At 49.0% G+C, this 16,066-nt stretch overlaps 6 protein-coding genes and 1 non-coding gene across 7 annotated transcripts; 4 read left to right on the top strand and 3 right to left on the bottom strand.

Annotated features, from left to right (window-relative positions):
* Positions 1 to 7: 7 nt before the first annotated feature.
* On the top strand, positions 8 to 2,860 carry BO85DRAFT_471958 (uncharacterized protein; the record flags this gene model as incomplete). The annotated part of the gene is made up of 8 exons (XM_025662525.1): positions 8 to 322; positions 522 to 585; positions 1,106 to 1,183; positions 1,250 to 1,718; positions 1,754 to 1,862; positions 1,921 to 2,072; positions 2,157 to 2,760; positions 2,811 to 2,860. The coding sequence occupies exons 1-8, from the start codon at positions 103 to 105 to the stop codon at positions 2,858 to 2,860; spliced, it is 1,746 nt and encodes a 581-aa protein (XP_025511289.1). The 5' UTR covers positions 8 to 102.
* Positions 2,861 to 3,073: 213 nt separating this feature from the next.
* Positions 3,074 to 3,147, bottom strand: BO85DRAFT_t256. The gene has a single exon. It is a non-coding gene; the product is annotated as a tRNA-Val (tRNA).
* Positions 3,148 to 3,539: 392 nt separating this feature from the next.
* Positions 3,540 to 3,722, top strand: BO85DRAFT_381766 (uncharacterized protein; the record flags this gene model as incomplete). The annotated part of the gene is made up of 1 exon (XM_025656436.1): positions 3,540 to 3,722. A coding segment is annotated over one exon (183 nt), but the record flags the coding sequence as incomplete, so codon positions are not given.
* A 65-nt stretch (positions 3,723 to 3,787) lies between these two features.
* BO85DRAFT_381704 (ankyrin) lies at positions 3,788 to 7,586 on the bottom strand (the record flags this gene model as incomplete). The annotated part of the gene is made up of 7 exons (XM_025656433.1): positions 3,788 to 4,329; positions 4,450 to 5,100; positions 5,182 to 6,509; positions 6,627 to 6,945; positions 7,001 to 7,135; positions 7,200 to 7,411; positions 7,468 to 7,586. 7 exons carry the CDS (start codon positions 7,584 to 7,586, stop codon positions 3,788 to 3,790), a joined length of 3,306 nt encoding a protein of 1,101 aa, XP_025511287.1.
* Positions 7,587 to 10,569: 2,983 nt separating this feature from the next.
* Positions 10,570 to 11,997, top strand: BO85DRAFT_492183 (Zn(II)2Cys6 transcription factor domain-containing protein; the record flags this gene model as incomplete). Its single annotated transcript, XM_025663765.1, has 1 exon — positions 10,570 to 11,997. One exon carries the CDS (start codon positions 10,570 to 10,572, stop codon positions 11,995 to 11,997), a length of 1,428 nt encoding a protein of 475 aa, XP_025511286.1.
* A 416-nt stretch (positions 11,998 to 12,413) lies between these two features.
* On the top strand, positions 12,414 to 13,652 carry BO85DRAFT_156412 (dihydroxyphthalate decarboxylase). Its single transcript, XM_025654197.1, has one exon. The coding sequence runs from the start codon at positions 12,587 to 12,589 to the stop codon at positions 13,598 to 13,600; it is 1,014 nt and encodes a 337-aa protein (XP_025511285.1). The 5' UTR covers positions 12,414 to 12,586; the 3' UTR covers positions 13,601 to 13,652.
* Positions 13,653 to 13,704: 52 nt separating this feature from the next.
* BO85DRAFT_429549 (Zn(II)2Cys6 transcription factor) lies at positions 13,705 to 15,391 on the bottom strand (the record flags this gene model as incomplete). The annotated part of the gene is made up of 2 exons (XM_025658253.1): positions 15,262 to 15,391; positions 13,705 to 15,205 (listed from the first exon to the last, which is right to left on the bottom strand). Exons 1-2 carry the CDS (start codon positions 15,363 to 15,365, stop codon positions 13,705 to 13,707), a joined length of 1,605 nt encoding a protein of 534 aa, XP_025511284.1. The 5' UTR covers positions 15,366 to 15,391.
* Between the last annotated feature and the right edge of the window lie 675 nt (positions 15,392 to 16,066).

The raw sequence follows: 16,066 nt of genomic DNA, 5'->3' as shown, positions 1-16,066 counted from the left end.
ACACAATCAGTGCCTTACTAGATCACGTTATTTCCGACCGGGCACCGCTGATCATGGATGCAATGAGTTTGCAACCTCCACTCTCACCTTTAGCACAACATAATGGCTACCACCATCACACTACCCTACTATGCGCCTGACATTCCCTACACGCTACCCTCGGCTTCAGAGATCGATGCAGCACCCGACATATCCCTGGCGTATGGAGGCCGAAGAATAGTTGAGATTGGAGAACATTTCGTGGTGAAGTTTGGAACGGGCGTGAACCTTGTTGAAGGGGAGAACATGTTATTTGTTCAAGAGAACACCAAACAACATACGGGTGCCGCGAGTCTTTGCGCTTTATTCGGACTCCGCTACTGGCAAAAATTACATTGTTATGGAGAAAATTGCTGGACAAACTCTTTTATCCCTATGGCCCCAGCTCAGTCCATCAGAAAAGGAAACTGTCGTCGCTACACTTCACAAATATTTCAACGAGCTACGACACTTGACGCCGCCAGACTACTACGGTAGTTTAGGCAGAAGATGTCTGCTTGATGAAATATTCTGGACTTATGACCCTGAACCGTCGATTAATGGACCGTTCACATCGGAAAATGCTCTGATCGAGGCAATGGCTCGGAAATATACCTACGACGGTCGGCCACCGTATCGAGCTGACTTCTACCGCCAGTGTTTACCGCGTTTGCTCCGTAGCCATGGTCCAACATTCACCCATGGTGACTTTCAGCGGAAGAACATACAGATCCAAAGGGTGGTAAACAACAGTGATGGACATGATACCTCAAAGCTACAGGTGACTGTTCTTGACTGGGAAAAGGCGGGTTGGTATCCAAGCTACTGGGAGTATTGCCTTACTGTCTGCGCGTTACGATGGGATGATGATTGGTGTCTTTGGGTTGAGAAAGTGCTGGACCCTTGTGTCGCTGAATCTGCGTGGTTCCAGGCACTTCGGCTAGAGTTATGGTCTTAGAGCGTTTTTATTGATATAATATCTCCCGGTTAGACATCGCATACCACAGCGAAACGCTACGCGTAGTGAGTAATTGTCCGATACGGGCGCATAAAGGGGTAACCGTTGTCACGTCACACAGCCTTGGAGATACTCTCTTCCGGCAGGGGGTAAGTGCACGGCAGTCAACAGTCGCCTCCCACGAGGATCTTTTCCGCTACACTTCCGGTAGATGGCTGTAAGTGCTATGATATTAGTGTCCAATGTAATACCAGTCAGGCTAATGACATGTAGCCTTAATGAACACCTGCGTTTATCGGAACGCTTCCCAAAATTCGACGTGCTTGCGCTTCAAAACATCGTGTCAAGTGCATCTGGTTATTCAATATCCGAACTCCAGTCCTTTAGTAAGTTATCAGAGGGTGGGTACAACCGCGTATTTGAGGCTACTTTCAGCGATGAAAAGTGTGTTCTCGCGAGACTACCCTATCCAAGTACAGTGCCAGAGCATTATACAGTAGCGAGCGAAGCAGCGACTATGAGATACCTTCGCCTACATGGATTTCGCATACCAGAGGTATATGCCTGGTGCTCAACGAAGGCTAATTTGATTGGGGTTGAGTACATCATTATGGAAAAGTTGGATGTTACTCCTCTTGGTCATAGATGGTTTTCAATGACCCAAAAGGAGCAGCATAAGATTATGACACAGATAGTTGAATGGGAGACGCGTTTGATGTCATTGAAGTTCCTGCCTCTGGGAGTCTCTACTATTCGAGGGATCTTCAATCTGAAAAGAGGACAAAGCTAGAGGAGCCGGGCAGCACAGCGTTTTGCATAGGGCCAATAGCTCATTACAGTTGGTGGCATGGCGAGAGAAGCATTATAAATATTGACCTCGGACCTTGTGGGTGATTCTATCAGGTATCATAACACTCATAACACTAACTTTACCGGGAGAAAAGGGTCATTATCCGTCGACATCTTCCGAGCAGTTGGCGAACGTGAACTAAGCTGGGCCAAAGCCTATGCAAAGCCTCGCTTGCCCTATGAGCGCCTTTATAGGGATATCTACGAATTCAAGCGTGTTTCACCAGACACCCACGTTACAGATCTTGTCATTTACCTTGAGATGGTATCCTGTTTAGGATATTGCAACCCATCCTTGGATCGACCAGTCATGCGCCACCCCGACCTACAGCCAAACAACATCCTCGTGTCTGACATAAATGAAATAACTGGCCTCATAGACTGGCAGCATTGCGCGATTCTCCCTCTCGGTATCGTTGCTGGAATTCCGGCTCACTTCCAGAATTACGGCGATCCAGAGTCAGAAATGCTCAAACAACCTCAGCTTAAACTGCCCTCTGATTACAACTTCATGTCACCCTCCGAGCAGAATTCAGTCAAGGAAATTCATTGCAGAAGAGTGATCCATTTCCTGTACGCCGCCCTGACTAAAATGCTAAATCAAGATCATTACAAAGCTATCTTCGACCAGTCAATTATTTTCCGACAACGCCTTTTCCAGAGTGCCGGCACACCTTGGGAGGGAGACTCAGTATCACTGCGTGCTGAGCTCATTCGCTCGATATTGAACCGGTCGGCGATCGTCCAGATTAATAAAGTTGCTCCGCCGGTGGACTATCCAGAAGATGTCCGGGAGACTGTTGACTTGGATGCGCAGCAGAGAGAGGCCGATGTGGCAATGGAAGAGATGCGACATGCTTTAGGGGTCGATATTATGGGCTGGGTACCGAATGAAGATTATAAGGGTGCCAGAAGACTGGCATCTGAGATAAAGAGTAAAATGCTTGAAGCAGCGAGACTCCTGCTGAGGTTATCGCTATCCGAGAACGTTTCCCTTTTGATGATTACGATCAAGGGGCTCAAGCCAATGTTTGAGAAATTGTTGACATTCTCAGGAGATTCGTTGCTGGGCTATTTGGTTTGAAAGCATGATTCGGCGGCAGCTCAGATACCAGATATATTTGTTGACCAAAATGGATAGATTCAAAATGCAGCATAATACTAGACGAATATCAACCCAAAAATGTCAAACCCCGATCAATAAAAGAAAAGAGCCCTGCGGGAAGAAAAATTTGGTGAAAAAAAGAATGACCAGACTGGGGCTCGATCCCAGGACCTTATCGGTGTTAACGATACGTGATAACCAACTACACCATCCGGCCAATTCTATACTTGTGTTTCAAGTTTTGTGCGATATGAAGAAATTAAGGTCTAGGGGTGGAACATAGCATTGGGCATTAAGGAATCCCTTCGTTCGTTTGGTTCCTATAAAAAGCCGCCATGTCCAGAGCCTTTCCTACTACGGTCAGGAATTGACGAAATGATTGGGATATAGCAAGGATGCAATGCCCTCTTATTGGAAAGGGGGCTGTGAAAAGCGATATGGGACAGGAGGTGCGGTAAAGTCAAGGCTTTCCAGAGATTCCCGGTTCAAGAAGGCTTCTGCTAAAACGTATATCAGAAAGTTGGGAAAATTTAATCTACTGAATTCTGTACAAATAAGTTCAAAAATTGTCCAATCTTGGAAGACTGGTCAACTTACCAAACACCTAGGTATCGTAACGATGGCAGCAGCCCTATACACCAGTCTCATTTCAACCGCGCGGATAAGGCGAAGATCCTCAGTGCCCGATTCAAGCCTGTTGATGGTCGAGCCCGCACCCATCATGTATATGAAGATGGCACGGGGACCTCCGAAAAGGGTGATGTTCGTGAGTATTCAACTACTTCCACATAAGCGGCTTGAGACAAACTTGGAACGTTAGGTCCGGGTTAGGTTGCATTTAGACATCCTTAATTGCTTTATCGCGGTGATACCCGATCTTGCTCTGTTCTCCTGTGGTGCGGAATTGACATGGTAGAGTCCCAGTTATTCTCATCAGAATCGAACTTCTCATGTTCATATTGTCTTGCATCCCACTCAGTCCAACCTCCATGATCTCTGAGTAGCTTTGCTGCACCGAATTCAGCATTCTCTTCTGCCAATTTGACTGCTCGAATGTATTGGCGGCGGCCACTTGCCACAATTGTTGCACCTTCATTCAGAAGCAGCTGCAGCATATCAATGCGACCATGTTCCGCAGCACCCTCCAACGCTGTTCTGCCATTTTGCAAGGACTTTTTTGCGTTGACATCTGCCCCCTTTACAAGTAATTTGCGAGCGATACCGATGTATCCTTTGATTGCAGCAAATTGGAGCGCTGTTCCGCCCCAAAATTCAGCCGCACACTGATTAGGATCTGCTCCAGCGTCCAATAGCATGTCCACTATTTGAACATTTCCTTCTTCCACCGCATCTTGTAATGCCGTTCTTCCATACTGAGAGGAGGCTGGTCGGTTGACATCTGCTCCTGCGTCAAGGAGGACCTTTACAATGTGCCTGTTTCCGGTGTTCACTGCAGCGCAGAGGATCGATTTCTCTTTGCCACTTTGGTTGGGTTTGTTCCACGAGATGCTCCATTCACAATCAGCACCGAGAGCAACCAGGCGTCTAGTTAGAGAAATATCCTGCCTCTCAACGGCGAGCCAAAGTGGCGGATAGGAGTCATGAGTAATCCTGACCGCCTGATTCACATCCGCACCGGCATCCAATAAATCCTGTACAGCGGATTTGTGACGGTAATCCAGGGCTCTGGTGAGCGCTCGTCCTTTTTCAAGCGCAGTCCATGTTCGAGAATGTAGAAGAGCCCCGAGTGACACACCGTTTTGCCAAAGGACTGCTCTCTCAAGGATAGATTCGAGAACTTCGGAGTCGATGACTCCGTGCAGCTGGTACAGGAAAATAATATCCAAAGCTCCGTTGGCAACAACTTTGCCTCCCGGGTCAAGACCAATTTCTAAAAAGCGCCGCACAAGAAAAACAAGGTGATAATGTTCCAAAGCCCTCTCGAAGGCATTTGGGACAGCACAACGCTGCTGTGACATATTGTCCAAAAGCAGTTGAAGAATTTCGAAACGTTTCGAACCGCATCGATAATCCTCGACTGCTGCTGTCAGTTCAAGATCTCCGATGCTTGCTCCTCGTTCAATTAGAAGCTTTGCAAATGAAAGGCTCTCTGGAAAGTCTAAGAAATCAAGGGCAGCTGCAAGCGGAGATCTGCAAACCGTGGAGAGATCTAAACGCCTCCAGGACCACCTACTAGAAAACCAAGGCTGCTTTTTAGAAGGATTTGCCGTCATGAAAAATGGCTCAAGACCGACACTTTTAGGCTGCTTGTCGACATTACGATCGAGCAAATATCGGACAAGACCATCATCGCTTCTTTGGGACATCTTGATGGCAGACACAAGTATCGGTTGACCATAGCGATGGAGGATTTCAGGCAGCAGACCAAGCTGTTCCAAGTACATTGCAGTTTCCAAATTTCCAATTTGAATCAGACTTTGTCCAGTATTTGTCGCTCCGGCTTGGGAAAGTGATCCAATCATTTCGCAGTGCCCACCTGCTATGGCTGCGCCGAGGATGGTGTCTGGGACTTCGTTGTAGATTTCATTCTTCCTTGCGCCCCAACTCAATAGCGAAATTGTAGTGTCGAGATTGTTCATCTCCACATTTTCATACAGGATGGAGGTATAGTAATCCTCCATCTGAGTTGGCTCTACTCTGGCTCCGTAGGATATAAGCAGTCTAGAAGTTTCGAGATCGTTTCTCTCAAGAGCCCGTTGCACGAGGCTCATTCCTTGGATTCCATCACCAGCAGAGACTTTTGCTCCCGCCGATAACAGACGCTGTGTGATATTGATGGCACCATATTCAACCGATAAGACGAGTGGGGGGATGTATTCATCTGATGCCTCTTGGTGGTTGATATCTGGATGAGCATCCAAAAGAAGACCGATTATGTCGTCGTTGCCTTTCCTTATCGCGAGTCCAAGTGTGGTTGACTGGACAATGTTGTCTCTACGCAAAAGCACGTCTTGGATTGCGTCAACATCCGCGCCTAAGGCAAGCAGATATTGTGTCAGAGACACATCGTTTCGGTCCACAGCAAGTCCGAGGATCGAAAGGTCGATTAAATCACCGCTTTGTTTGTTGATATTGGGGTCAATCTCAAGCAGCATAGAGAGAAGGCATGGGGTTCCCGTCTTAATTGCGGCGCTTAATGCCTCTCCTGATATAGGAATATTTCGAGCCAAAAAGATTTTGAGGAGCTCAATATTTCTTGAGCGGATTGCTTCTAAAAGCGCCCATTCTAACACTTTGATATCCTTACATCCAGAACCATAGGACAGGAACAAGTTGCACATGTCAAGTGCTGCTCGGTGGTCTCTGAATCTGGAAGCCAGTATCAAAGGTGGCATAGGAAAACCATCATGGATAACTGGGGTATCAGGGCTCATACCAGCTTTCAAAGCCATCCGAACTGTTCTTACGTCCTGTGATCTCACCGCACTTGCAAATATCTTGTGCGATATAGCATGTGCTGTTGCACCGGGGAGAGAAAGTAGATATTTGAGGTTGCTGACGGTATTCAGGCCCGATAGATAGAAGATTGCCATGATCGTTTGATCTTCCTTGCTGATACTGGGCACTCCTCGCTTCTTATCATGGAAATTGTCGTTCGTCTCATCATCGGAGTCCCTATTCGTCACGTCATCCGTGTATTCCTCCAAGGGTTTTCGTATATTTGAATGCCAAGACTTATCATCAGGCTCACCGATTTTAAAACCGTTGGAAAGCAGAAAAAGTGCCACTTGTAAGCGCTCCACGGCATCACTGCCACCTCTGAGACCACAAATTTTTTCAGCTACGTAAGAGCTTTGACCTTCGTGTTGTTCAGGCATTATTGAGCTCAGAGCTGCTGCTACCCTGGAGCTATTGCGTCCGGTGCGCAGCACTTTGGCATGGTTTCCGACCATAAGCGAGCCGAGAGAATCGATGAGACCACGTTCGATGATTTGGGAAAATAGGTCCTTTTCCCGAACCCCTGGAAGTTGTTCCAGTGATATAAATAGGTTGCCTGCATCGTGTTACTGTTAATCAATCTCAAAGTATTTGTTAGATGTGAGTCTTACTCGGGACGTTTTGTAATCTGCTTAGCGCAGTATTAGAGAAAATGAACCATGGGAGATTCTGTGGCCATGTAATTTGGAAGATCGACGGACCAGGAGAGCAGACAATAAGTCCTTCAGGTGTTGGGGACAATGGTTCTATGTTGTGTCAATCATCTGAGTTGAGCATCTTTAACTAATTTCTGGACAGGCTCACCTCGACGATACTTGTCAATCTCTCTCTGAAATCCCTGACGATGGATCTCAAATTGCACTGTTTTTGGATTGTAATAGACACCATCGAACCAGACTTCGAGATTCTGTCCTTCAGCTGCCCTCTTTTGTATTTCGCGATTGACGTGTCTCCACTTGAGAGCGCCCATGCGATATTTCTTGAAACCCCATTTCTTAAGCCTTGCCGTGTATTGATTTTTCCTGCACAATGTGAGAAATTGACCGATCATAGTTCACAGGAGCGTCGGAGTGCATACGTTCTGCGAAATCCATATGTTGTTTCCATGAATTGCAAGACCTCCTCTAACTTTTTGTTCTCTCTGATGTAAAGGCGCTCGATCTCTGCCTTATGAGCCTCCCATTCTGCATCCGCCATGGTGCCGGTCAGGGATGAGAGTCTATCGAATGGCAGAGTTGAGGAGCACAGGAGTTATAGATCGCATCCGGAGTTGAGTCTATGATGAATCTACGTTGGAACATTCTAAGTATTTATTTCCGGGTGGGCTAGGGCGGAGGTAAGGCTGAGCGAGGTATTCGGAGGCTGTAAACCCCTGATTTCCACGTCATCACCGCCACATGATCGTGCCAAAGTATGCACACTATGCGGCCCGAGGAGCCCTGATTGGATATAATCAAAATTTGGTGAGCTGGGGATGTGCCCCGCCCACCTTGTTTGACATGCTATGATCGGGCAAGCGTCTAGAGCCCTGTGGCTGGACGCAAAGGAATCCCATTCAGTGATTAGCTGATATCCAAATTTGGGGGCCCACTACGCTGATCGGCGCGATCAGCGCCAACCCTAGTCATGCAAAACGGATCTCCGTATGTGCTTCTTTAATCCAAAGCAAGATGACGATGGAATACGCTGATTGGTTCTCATCCAATTTGCGATGAGGCACGAAACGTTCACTGACAAGAACAATATCTTGGAAAGTCTAGTGTGGTAGATGAACTGTTCGCCCAGGTCATCAACCCCCGATAGCGTTGTATATATAAGTCCCCTTTCTATCCCTCTAAACCTTTTGTTCCTCAAAGCAACAACGCTCTCCAGGTTCGAGAGCTATTCGCTCTTCAATTATCTCCTTGGCCTTTATCCCTCTCAATAGCTTGGTCATGTCGTGGACTCCGTTCGATATCGACAGGTGTGCGCCCGAGCTCTGGAGACAAGGCGCTGACCAGTTGATTGGATGGCCCTTAGAATCCACACGAAATATTGCTCAGGATTCGCTCTTCCCAATATATGAGAAACAGGACAGTTCAACCATCAATCATTTAATGTTCAATCATTCCCTTCAGCCAACCTCAGTACCGCCCCTATTCGATTATACACAGGCCCCAGTGGTCTTTCAGGCTGATACGGGGACATCGAGCGAGATGGCTAATGTCATGTTGTCTGGGTGCTATCAACACGATGGCAGACCCCTACAAAACGCCTACCAATGTCCGATATTGGACCAATCCTTAATGCACAATGTCGATCAGAGCGTTTGTATATATCAAATGCCGATGCCGGAAGTCCACAATATATCTCCCAGGAAACCCAAGGCTTGGTATTGTCTTCTTATTTTGTTATCCTCCTCAGCTTCACTGACTATTCAATAGTATCAGATGCGTATGGGAAGGCTGCAAATACAGTGGGGGGTTCAAAAGCAAAGCCTCACTGAGCCGACATATTGAAACACAACATGTTTTTCCCGGAAAATATCGATGCACAATCTCCAAGTGCCACAAATCATTCAACCGGAAGGATAACCTGCGGGAGCATTTGCGTCGGAAGCATCACGTATATCTTTGAGATTCCAAATATTTGAGCTTGTCACCTCAAAAGTCTTTTTGAATAACTGGATTTTGTTCTGTCTAGTAGGCTGGAAAGTTATCTATAGTAGTAATCAACGCCATTAACATGTTTGATCTTCATTCTTGGTTTGTTCCGCTTTACGAGGGCAGCGTTTTAGACGAAATGAGGATATTAGTCAATAAATAAGGGGACCGAAGATGGTTGAACGCCAACTGAATTCGCATGTGTGAAGACTCTGGCGAGGTTCAAGGGTCCGTATTCATTATGAAGTCACGAAGCACACTATACCACTGAAAAAAATCATGCCTTTCAAAAGCGAGCCAAGAGGGTCTGAGTCACTGATCACTATAGGGGTGCCTTCAGAGCTAAGATCGCCAACTCTATGGGGAATGCAAAGACGAAGAGCTGCTAAATCGAAGGACAAGCAGTCTGATGTCTATCAGTTTGTCGAATAATCAATGGGTTGCGTGAATATGGGTTCCGCGTGAGGAGGCCGCGACGAAGGGGGTTTTATAGAACCGGTCGGGCGTCGGCGCTAAACCGCATATAGTAATCCATTGTTGCGACCGGAGAAGCCCTTATTTTAGATTTTTATCACTAAACAAACATTTGACGGAGGACGTGGGTCGTCCCTTCCTTTCAAAGCTTACAAGCACAGTCTAATTCTAAATCTAAGGCTTCTTTCTTCTTATGTTTATCTTCATTGGCATCCATTTCTTGAGCCTCGCAGCCGTACTAGTACCTGGCTCCAGTGCTGCATTCACTAAAGCGGTCAGAGTTATATAATATGTCTGCTTACACCTTCATCATCATTGACTCGGAGCGCACCTCGATCATCCAATCTTCTCGAATCGGCTGCTACTGATAGTTAGTACTACTGGCTAATGCTAGAAATACTCCCATGAAGATCATGCATGAGGTTTGCAACATGTCTTCTCCTGCAAAGCCGTGCGTAACTTCCAAATTTCACAAAACGATTCTGTGCTGACGTGGAACCACGACTTTTAAACCACGCTAAAGTAGCCTTGCATGTCTACAGATCCTGCCCCCACCTCGGAAAACCAGGATCATGAGGTCGGTTGAGAGGAGGGGGCTTGCTGAGAGGTCCAAATAGACGACTCTCATCCCTGAATACCAGTATTATGTCCATCTATTAATTATCCGAGTTCATTACAGTTCCTGCGCGGCATATGCAGTGGCTGAAATACCATCTCGACAAACCCTGTCGCCTGTCAACTCATTATGACCCGGCGACTAGTACGACTAAGCACCCGGAATTCCTTCAGCCAAACAGGTCGATCGACACCCGCTAGTGGTATTTAGGCCCCTCCCCCCTCTGGCTCCCGCTCCTTCTTTCGTGCTTGCTATTCGAAAGCTACTCCAGAACACTCCACCCTAGTCACTGTCCAAGGATGGCCCAAATGCAACTCATTTTATCCAGCAAACGCCGGAAGAGCACCGGGAAGAGATCCAGGACAGGTTGTCGCACCTGCCGGTAAGAAGGGAGCAATGCATATAGAAACTGATGGCCTGTGACACTAGCACTAACCGAGGACCTTCAATGCCCAGAATCCGACGCATCAAGTGTGATGAATCGCCAGGCCAATGCAACAACTGCGTCTCTGCTAATTGGAAGTGCGATGGGTATGATGCGTACCGGTTGCCGCAGCGCCGCGGTCTACAGGACATAGGCACTCGACTTGGCTGGACGATGACGTCGGATGAACACCGTTGTTACTCCTATTTTCAATATCACTCCGTTACAAATCTGGCCGGGTTTTTCGATTCCCCGCTCTGGCAGCAGTTGGCCCTACAGATGTCTCGCGCTGATCCGGCTGTCTTTCATGCGGTGAATATGTTCAGTGCTGCGCACCAGGAGTCGGAGATGCATGATATGCAGATGTCTGCACGGTCCCGCGTTGGGAGCCAGCAGTATTATTTCTCTCTTCACCAGTCTACACGAGCCATAGCGCTCCTGAACCAGCGCCGAAACTCCCAGGACCCCCAGCTGCGCCAAACCATCCTCCTGTGCTGCCTGCTCTTTGTTCTCTTCGATGTGCTCGTGGCGCAATATGACAGTGCGTTTACGCATTTACACGGCGGTCTCCGTATTCTTAAAGAACTCGAGATTCATGGGAAGCTGGAGTCGGAGGTTGCGCCATCAATCATTGCTGCATTCCGCCGCCTGGATATACAGGCCTCGCTCTATGATACTCGATTTCCGATCCTACGCCTGGAGGATGGGACAAGATCCCCGCTCAAGTTATTCGAAGCACCAACAGGCGGCTTTACTAGCCTCAGCCAGGTACGAGAGAAGATTACGGTTCTATTTACAGCCGGTATACCCTTGATTGCGAAGAGCTGGAGCCTGAACGGTCCCAACATGGAGGCCAACTATGAATCACTCTACCTAAGCCAACGGCGACTGCTAGCTAGTTTCGCTGATTTTGACCCATATTTCAAGTCTTTTTGCGTAACGAAATATCATCAGTTGAGTGAGAAGGAGCAACTGGGAGCAGATATCGTCCACTTGCTTTACCTTGGTCATACTCTCACACTCAAAACTGTGTTGATCCGTGGACCAGTGCCGAAGTCTCTGGTTCCGGAATTCCTTGCGCTACTGCAGGCCCATGAAGACAAGATTGAGAAGCTCAGATCTGTCTCTGGCCTGGTAATGGACCATGTCATGATCGCCCACATGTACCTTGTGGCCACACAATGCCCAGATATGGAGATTCGAATACGCGCTATTCGTCTTCTGCGGTCATGGCCACATTACGAGGGCCTGCACAGCTCCAATGTCACTGCTCTGATGGCATTGGGGGCACTCAGAAGGGACTTTCCCAATGAAAGCCAGGCCTTGTCAGCGTTGCAGACCACAGAAGCGGAGAATGAATTTCTCGTCGACTCCTTGAAATCTATCAAGACTGCTGTGGGAGAACCTACCATTCCGCTTTTTAGAATGTCTGAGCTGCCATCGCGCCCATGATATGTAGTGAGCGATACGTGTGGACTGCCGATAGGCATTGGTAGCTTCCTCTCCAGTCAGAGCTGGTGTTATCCATCAACACATGTCTCGAGCGCATGATTGTGGCACAGTGATCTCAAGGACAACTGAAAGAGCCCTGGGGCCCATCTGACGCGTTTCGATTCTGCCCATAGGATATCTCCGAGAAGTCCGACAGAGCCCGAGGGTCCTCTCCATAAGCCCGAGTTGCAGGTCTGATGCCATCCCTTCACATTTGGCCCCGAATGAACTCGGTGCACGATGACAATGTCCCTAGTGTCGTACGCCTTCGTTATACTCCCCCTCTTGAAAGCGCAGCCCTACCCACCCTGGCGGATAAATTTTCTCGACAAAATCATGTGATGCGCTGTCTAGCTCCGCTCGGAGCCAGTTGCAACGATCTAAGCCCGAGGATTATCTCCACTGTCTCCCGCGGCCGAGTCTGCAGTGGGTCGGCTTGTCTGCGATTAGGTTTCTGGGCAATTCTTAAGCTCTTTATCCAGCCATCCTACCCCCAACACATACGCAACCTTTCTATTCTCTTGTCACCCCGCCGCAAACATATTTCACAATGCCTGTTCCATTCTCCTTTGCTGCCCCCTGCTATGACCGCATGGTCCCGCTCGCGACCGGTGAGGTCCGCCCCGCGGGGCTCGATCTGAACTTTGTCGAAGTCCAGCATCCCCGCGACGTGTTTGACCGCATGGTCCGAAACGGCGAGTTCGACGCCTCCGAGCTCTCGAGTAGCGAATTCATCACCCGCCATGTCGCCGGCGATCGGACCTTTACTGCTATCCCGGCCTTTCCGCTCCGTACTTTCCGTCATGGATACATCGTCGTCAACACTGACCGCATCAAGTCACCTGCAGACTTGTCGGGGAAGCGCATCGGCGTGCAATTGTATACTATGACCGCTGCCGTCTGGATCCGTGGGCTTTTGATGCACGAGTATGGCGTGGATCTGTCGAGTATTACCTGGATTGAGGGGCGGATGGACGCGCCCGGGGCTCATGGCAAGCCATCCGTCCTGATTCGGAGGGAAGGGGACAAGCCACTGGCCAACATTGAAAAGAACAACAGCGGGAAATCCCTGAACCAACTGCTGGCGGACGGTGAGATCGATGCGACCATCGGAGCAGAAGTTCCATCTTGTCTCTCGGACAATGAAAAAGCCCCCCATATTCAGCGCCTGTTTCCTAATTATAAAGAGACTGAGAAGGAGTATTACCGAAAAACGGGCATCTTTCCGATTATGCATCTGGTGGCTATCCGAAGGGAAGTGTACGATCAGCACAAGTGGATTGCGACGAGCTTGTTCCAGGCGCTGAATGAGTCGAAGGAGTTGGTTCGCAAGAGAACCTACATGCCTGGTATGATCCGCTGTATGTTGCCGTGGCTGCGGGAGGCACTGGAAGAGACCGTCGAGGTGTTCGGGGAGGATTGCTGGCCGTATGGAATTGAGAAAAACCGCAAGACTTTGGAGGCGTTGGTGCAGTATCTGTATGAGCAGGGGATGATTGAAAGGGTGGTTCCGGTCGAGGAGCTGTTTGCGCCGGTTCAGGAGGCGCCGTTTGTAATTCATTAGTAGCCTGATAGTTGCTATCACTTAGTAACCTTGAATCAATGCAATAGAGATCTCATATCATCGACAACAACCACAGCATAGGCGACCCTGTCGTATCAGATCCACTAAGATGGATGTATATCTTCCTCCAGCATAACGCGAACTTCGTGCTTCACATCTCCAAGAAAGTATGAAACGCGCGCATGGCGCTGATCATCTTCAACCGTCAAGAAAATACTTCGCAAGGATGGCTCATTACGACCACCCCTTACCTGTCCATTGACATCCACGTTGAAATTATTCATCGCCTCCACTCTCATAGTATGAACCGCCAACTGCGCACACAAATTCGAATCCCAGGTCCCTTCGCGATGAGGCCACGACCGAAGCATCTCAATAGCGCGCCACCGCACACTGTAGTCACGACAGCCGGTTGCCACGAGAGTTAAAGGTGGGATAATGCCCATGTCGAAGCAGACGCTTGGCCGTTCTGGGAATGCGTGCATGATTGTATTCACTAGAAATAGGATGTTCTCGAATTCGGGCGTGTAGTGGTCAAGGACGGCTTCATTTCCGTCTAATAAGCAAGTTTGAAGGATGAGGGTTGCGGCGCGTTGGTGGAGGTAGATTATGTCGGCTCCTCGTTGTTCTTTGGGGCTAAGTTGGGGTGAGTATTTTGTTCGAAATGTATTGAATGCTTGGGCGAATGTATCGATTTGTAGACGAAGGTTGAGTTGCTTCTTGTAGAGTGTTTCGTAGTCCGAGGCGATTTGGCTGTGGGTGGAGCCGGACGCCTTCGCTGTGAATTCTAGGACGGTGCCCACCACGCGGTCGAAAGCTTGACGCGCCTCCGCGAGAGTCTGAAAAGCGAAGGACTTCTCATTCCCTAGCTGGATATGGTCCTGCTCATCAGTAAACCAGATCGGTCCTCCGACACCGAATTGACTGGACTGGACGTCCAAGTGCGCAAATGCCTCGACAAGACACCACTCCACTGGGGGCTTGGACATTGCCGCCGAGTCACGCTGTCTGTGGACGCCTAGGCTTTTCAAGATGTGCATACCACCATGCAGATGTCTAAAAGCGTCATCATACCGGCCGCGCAACAATTCAAACAATGTGAAAAGCAAGCAGCACAGCAGCGTGACCTCTCTCAGACAGGGATCCTGCGATGTCCGTCGCGCATTGAGCAAGGCAATGGAGCGCCCCGCCTGTTCCAAAGCGAAGCGATGCCAAGTATTATCCAAGTCCTCCCTAGCAAGCCGCATGCCTTTCTTCTCGGCATCCTGGTGGAGGGCGCTCAACGCGACAGCTGCATGGTAGACCGCGGGCTCGGCGTGACTCAACTGGAGGACCAGTTTTTGCCAGAGTGATGAGTCGAACCATCCTAGAAAAGCGGGCATGGATCGATGTTGGAAATAGGCGAATGATCGTTGTTCGTCGGCATTCATCACCCAATGGATCCGGTGAGTGAGTGAACCCGGCACTGTGATCCCCACCACTGCTTTTCTGGGTCTCCGCACTTCGCGGGGTAACCGGTGGAACTCATATCCGTCGCAGGTTCGGCCCGTAGATGTGCAATTGGTGCAGGCGCCGGGGGTTTCGTCGCATTTCTTATGACGGGCACTAAGAAGAGAGATCTTTCAGCAGGGTATCCATTGTGTTGTGCAGACTGAACTCACCGACAGGTACGACACCCAGTCCTGGACCTTCTTCCCCCAGCTCTCTTGCGGGTGGATGCTGGGGACGTTGTGGTTTCGGATGGACCTGGGGTGTCGAGGAGCATAAGTCAAGCTGCCAGTAAAATTGAAGATAATTAGCCTGGAGATAAATAAAATCAAATCAACTGCGTGTGTGCTGCCTGAGACGCGATAAGCACGAGATCACGGGGCTTAGCGCGGATAGTCCACGTGGCTGGCGCCTGAGATACGAGGCAGCAGCCATTCTTCCTATCAAGAGTCAAGACAGTCCTTAAAATCTACTAGGCAGCAGTATCTCGGAGGTTCATTTCTGGTCTTTCTCAGACTAATGCGATTTTATCTATGTAAGTCTTTGGTTGGTGTCATTGGACCTGCGCTGAGCATTCAGTAAGTTTACTATGGACGCGGAGTAGAATTGGGTTGGAATTTTGGTAGAAAGTAATAATGCCAGTGATATGTCTAATACTCGAGGGCCAGCTATCAATCACCCCAGACTGCCAAGTTCAATCCCTGGAACCGCATCAATCCGGCCGTATATCCGAACCCCGCATTTCCGAAGACTTCATCCGCGATCAACTGCCGTGGGGCTCGGCGGTGGTGCCTCGGTGCCTGCATCAGGCTGATCGTCTCTTATCTGATCTTAAGGCTGTTGACAAGGAATAGTCCGTGATGCCTCTGACATTGTAGTAAAGGAGTTACTGCTTTCGCTCGAACTACACAATAGTGTCGTACGCGAGATAACGCTCGAGTTCGGAGCCATGCACGGGGCGCACTCCCATTGCGCCCT

The sequence above is a fragment of the Aspergillus piperis genome (genome assembly GCF_003184755.1).
Source record: "Aspergillus piperis CBS 112811 unplaced genomic scaffold BO85scaffold_24, whole genome shotgun sequence".
Lineage (NCBI taxonomy): Eukaryota > Fungi > Ascomycota > Eurotiomycetes > Eurotiales > Aspergillaceae > Aspergillus > Aspergillus piperis.
Note: the sequence above shows the minus strand (reverse complement) of the source record. Positions and strands in the feature narration are given on the sequence as shown.

Bases quoted from the DNA above. Each gene is read 5' to 3' on its own strand.
- BO85DRAFT_156412 (XM_025654197.1), top strand. From the start codon at position 12,587: ATGCCTGTTCCATTCTCCTTTGCTGCCCCCTGCTATGACCGCATGGTC.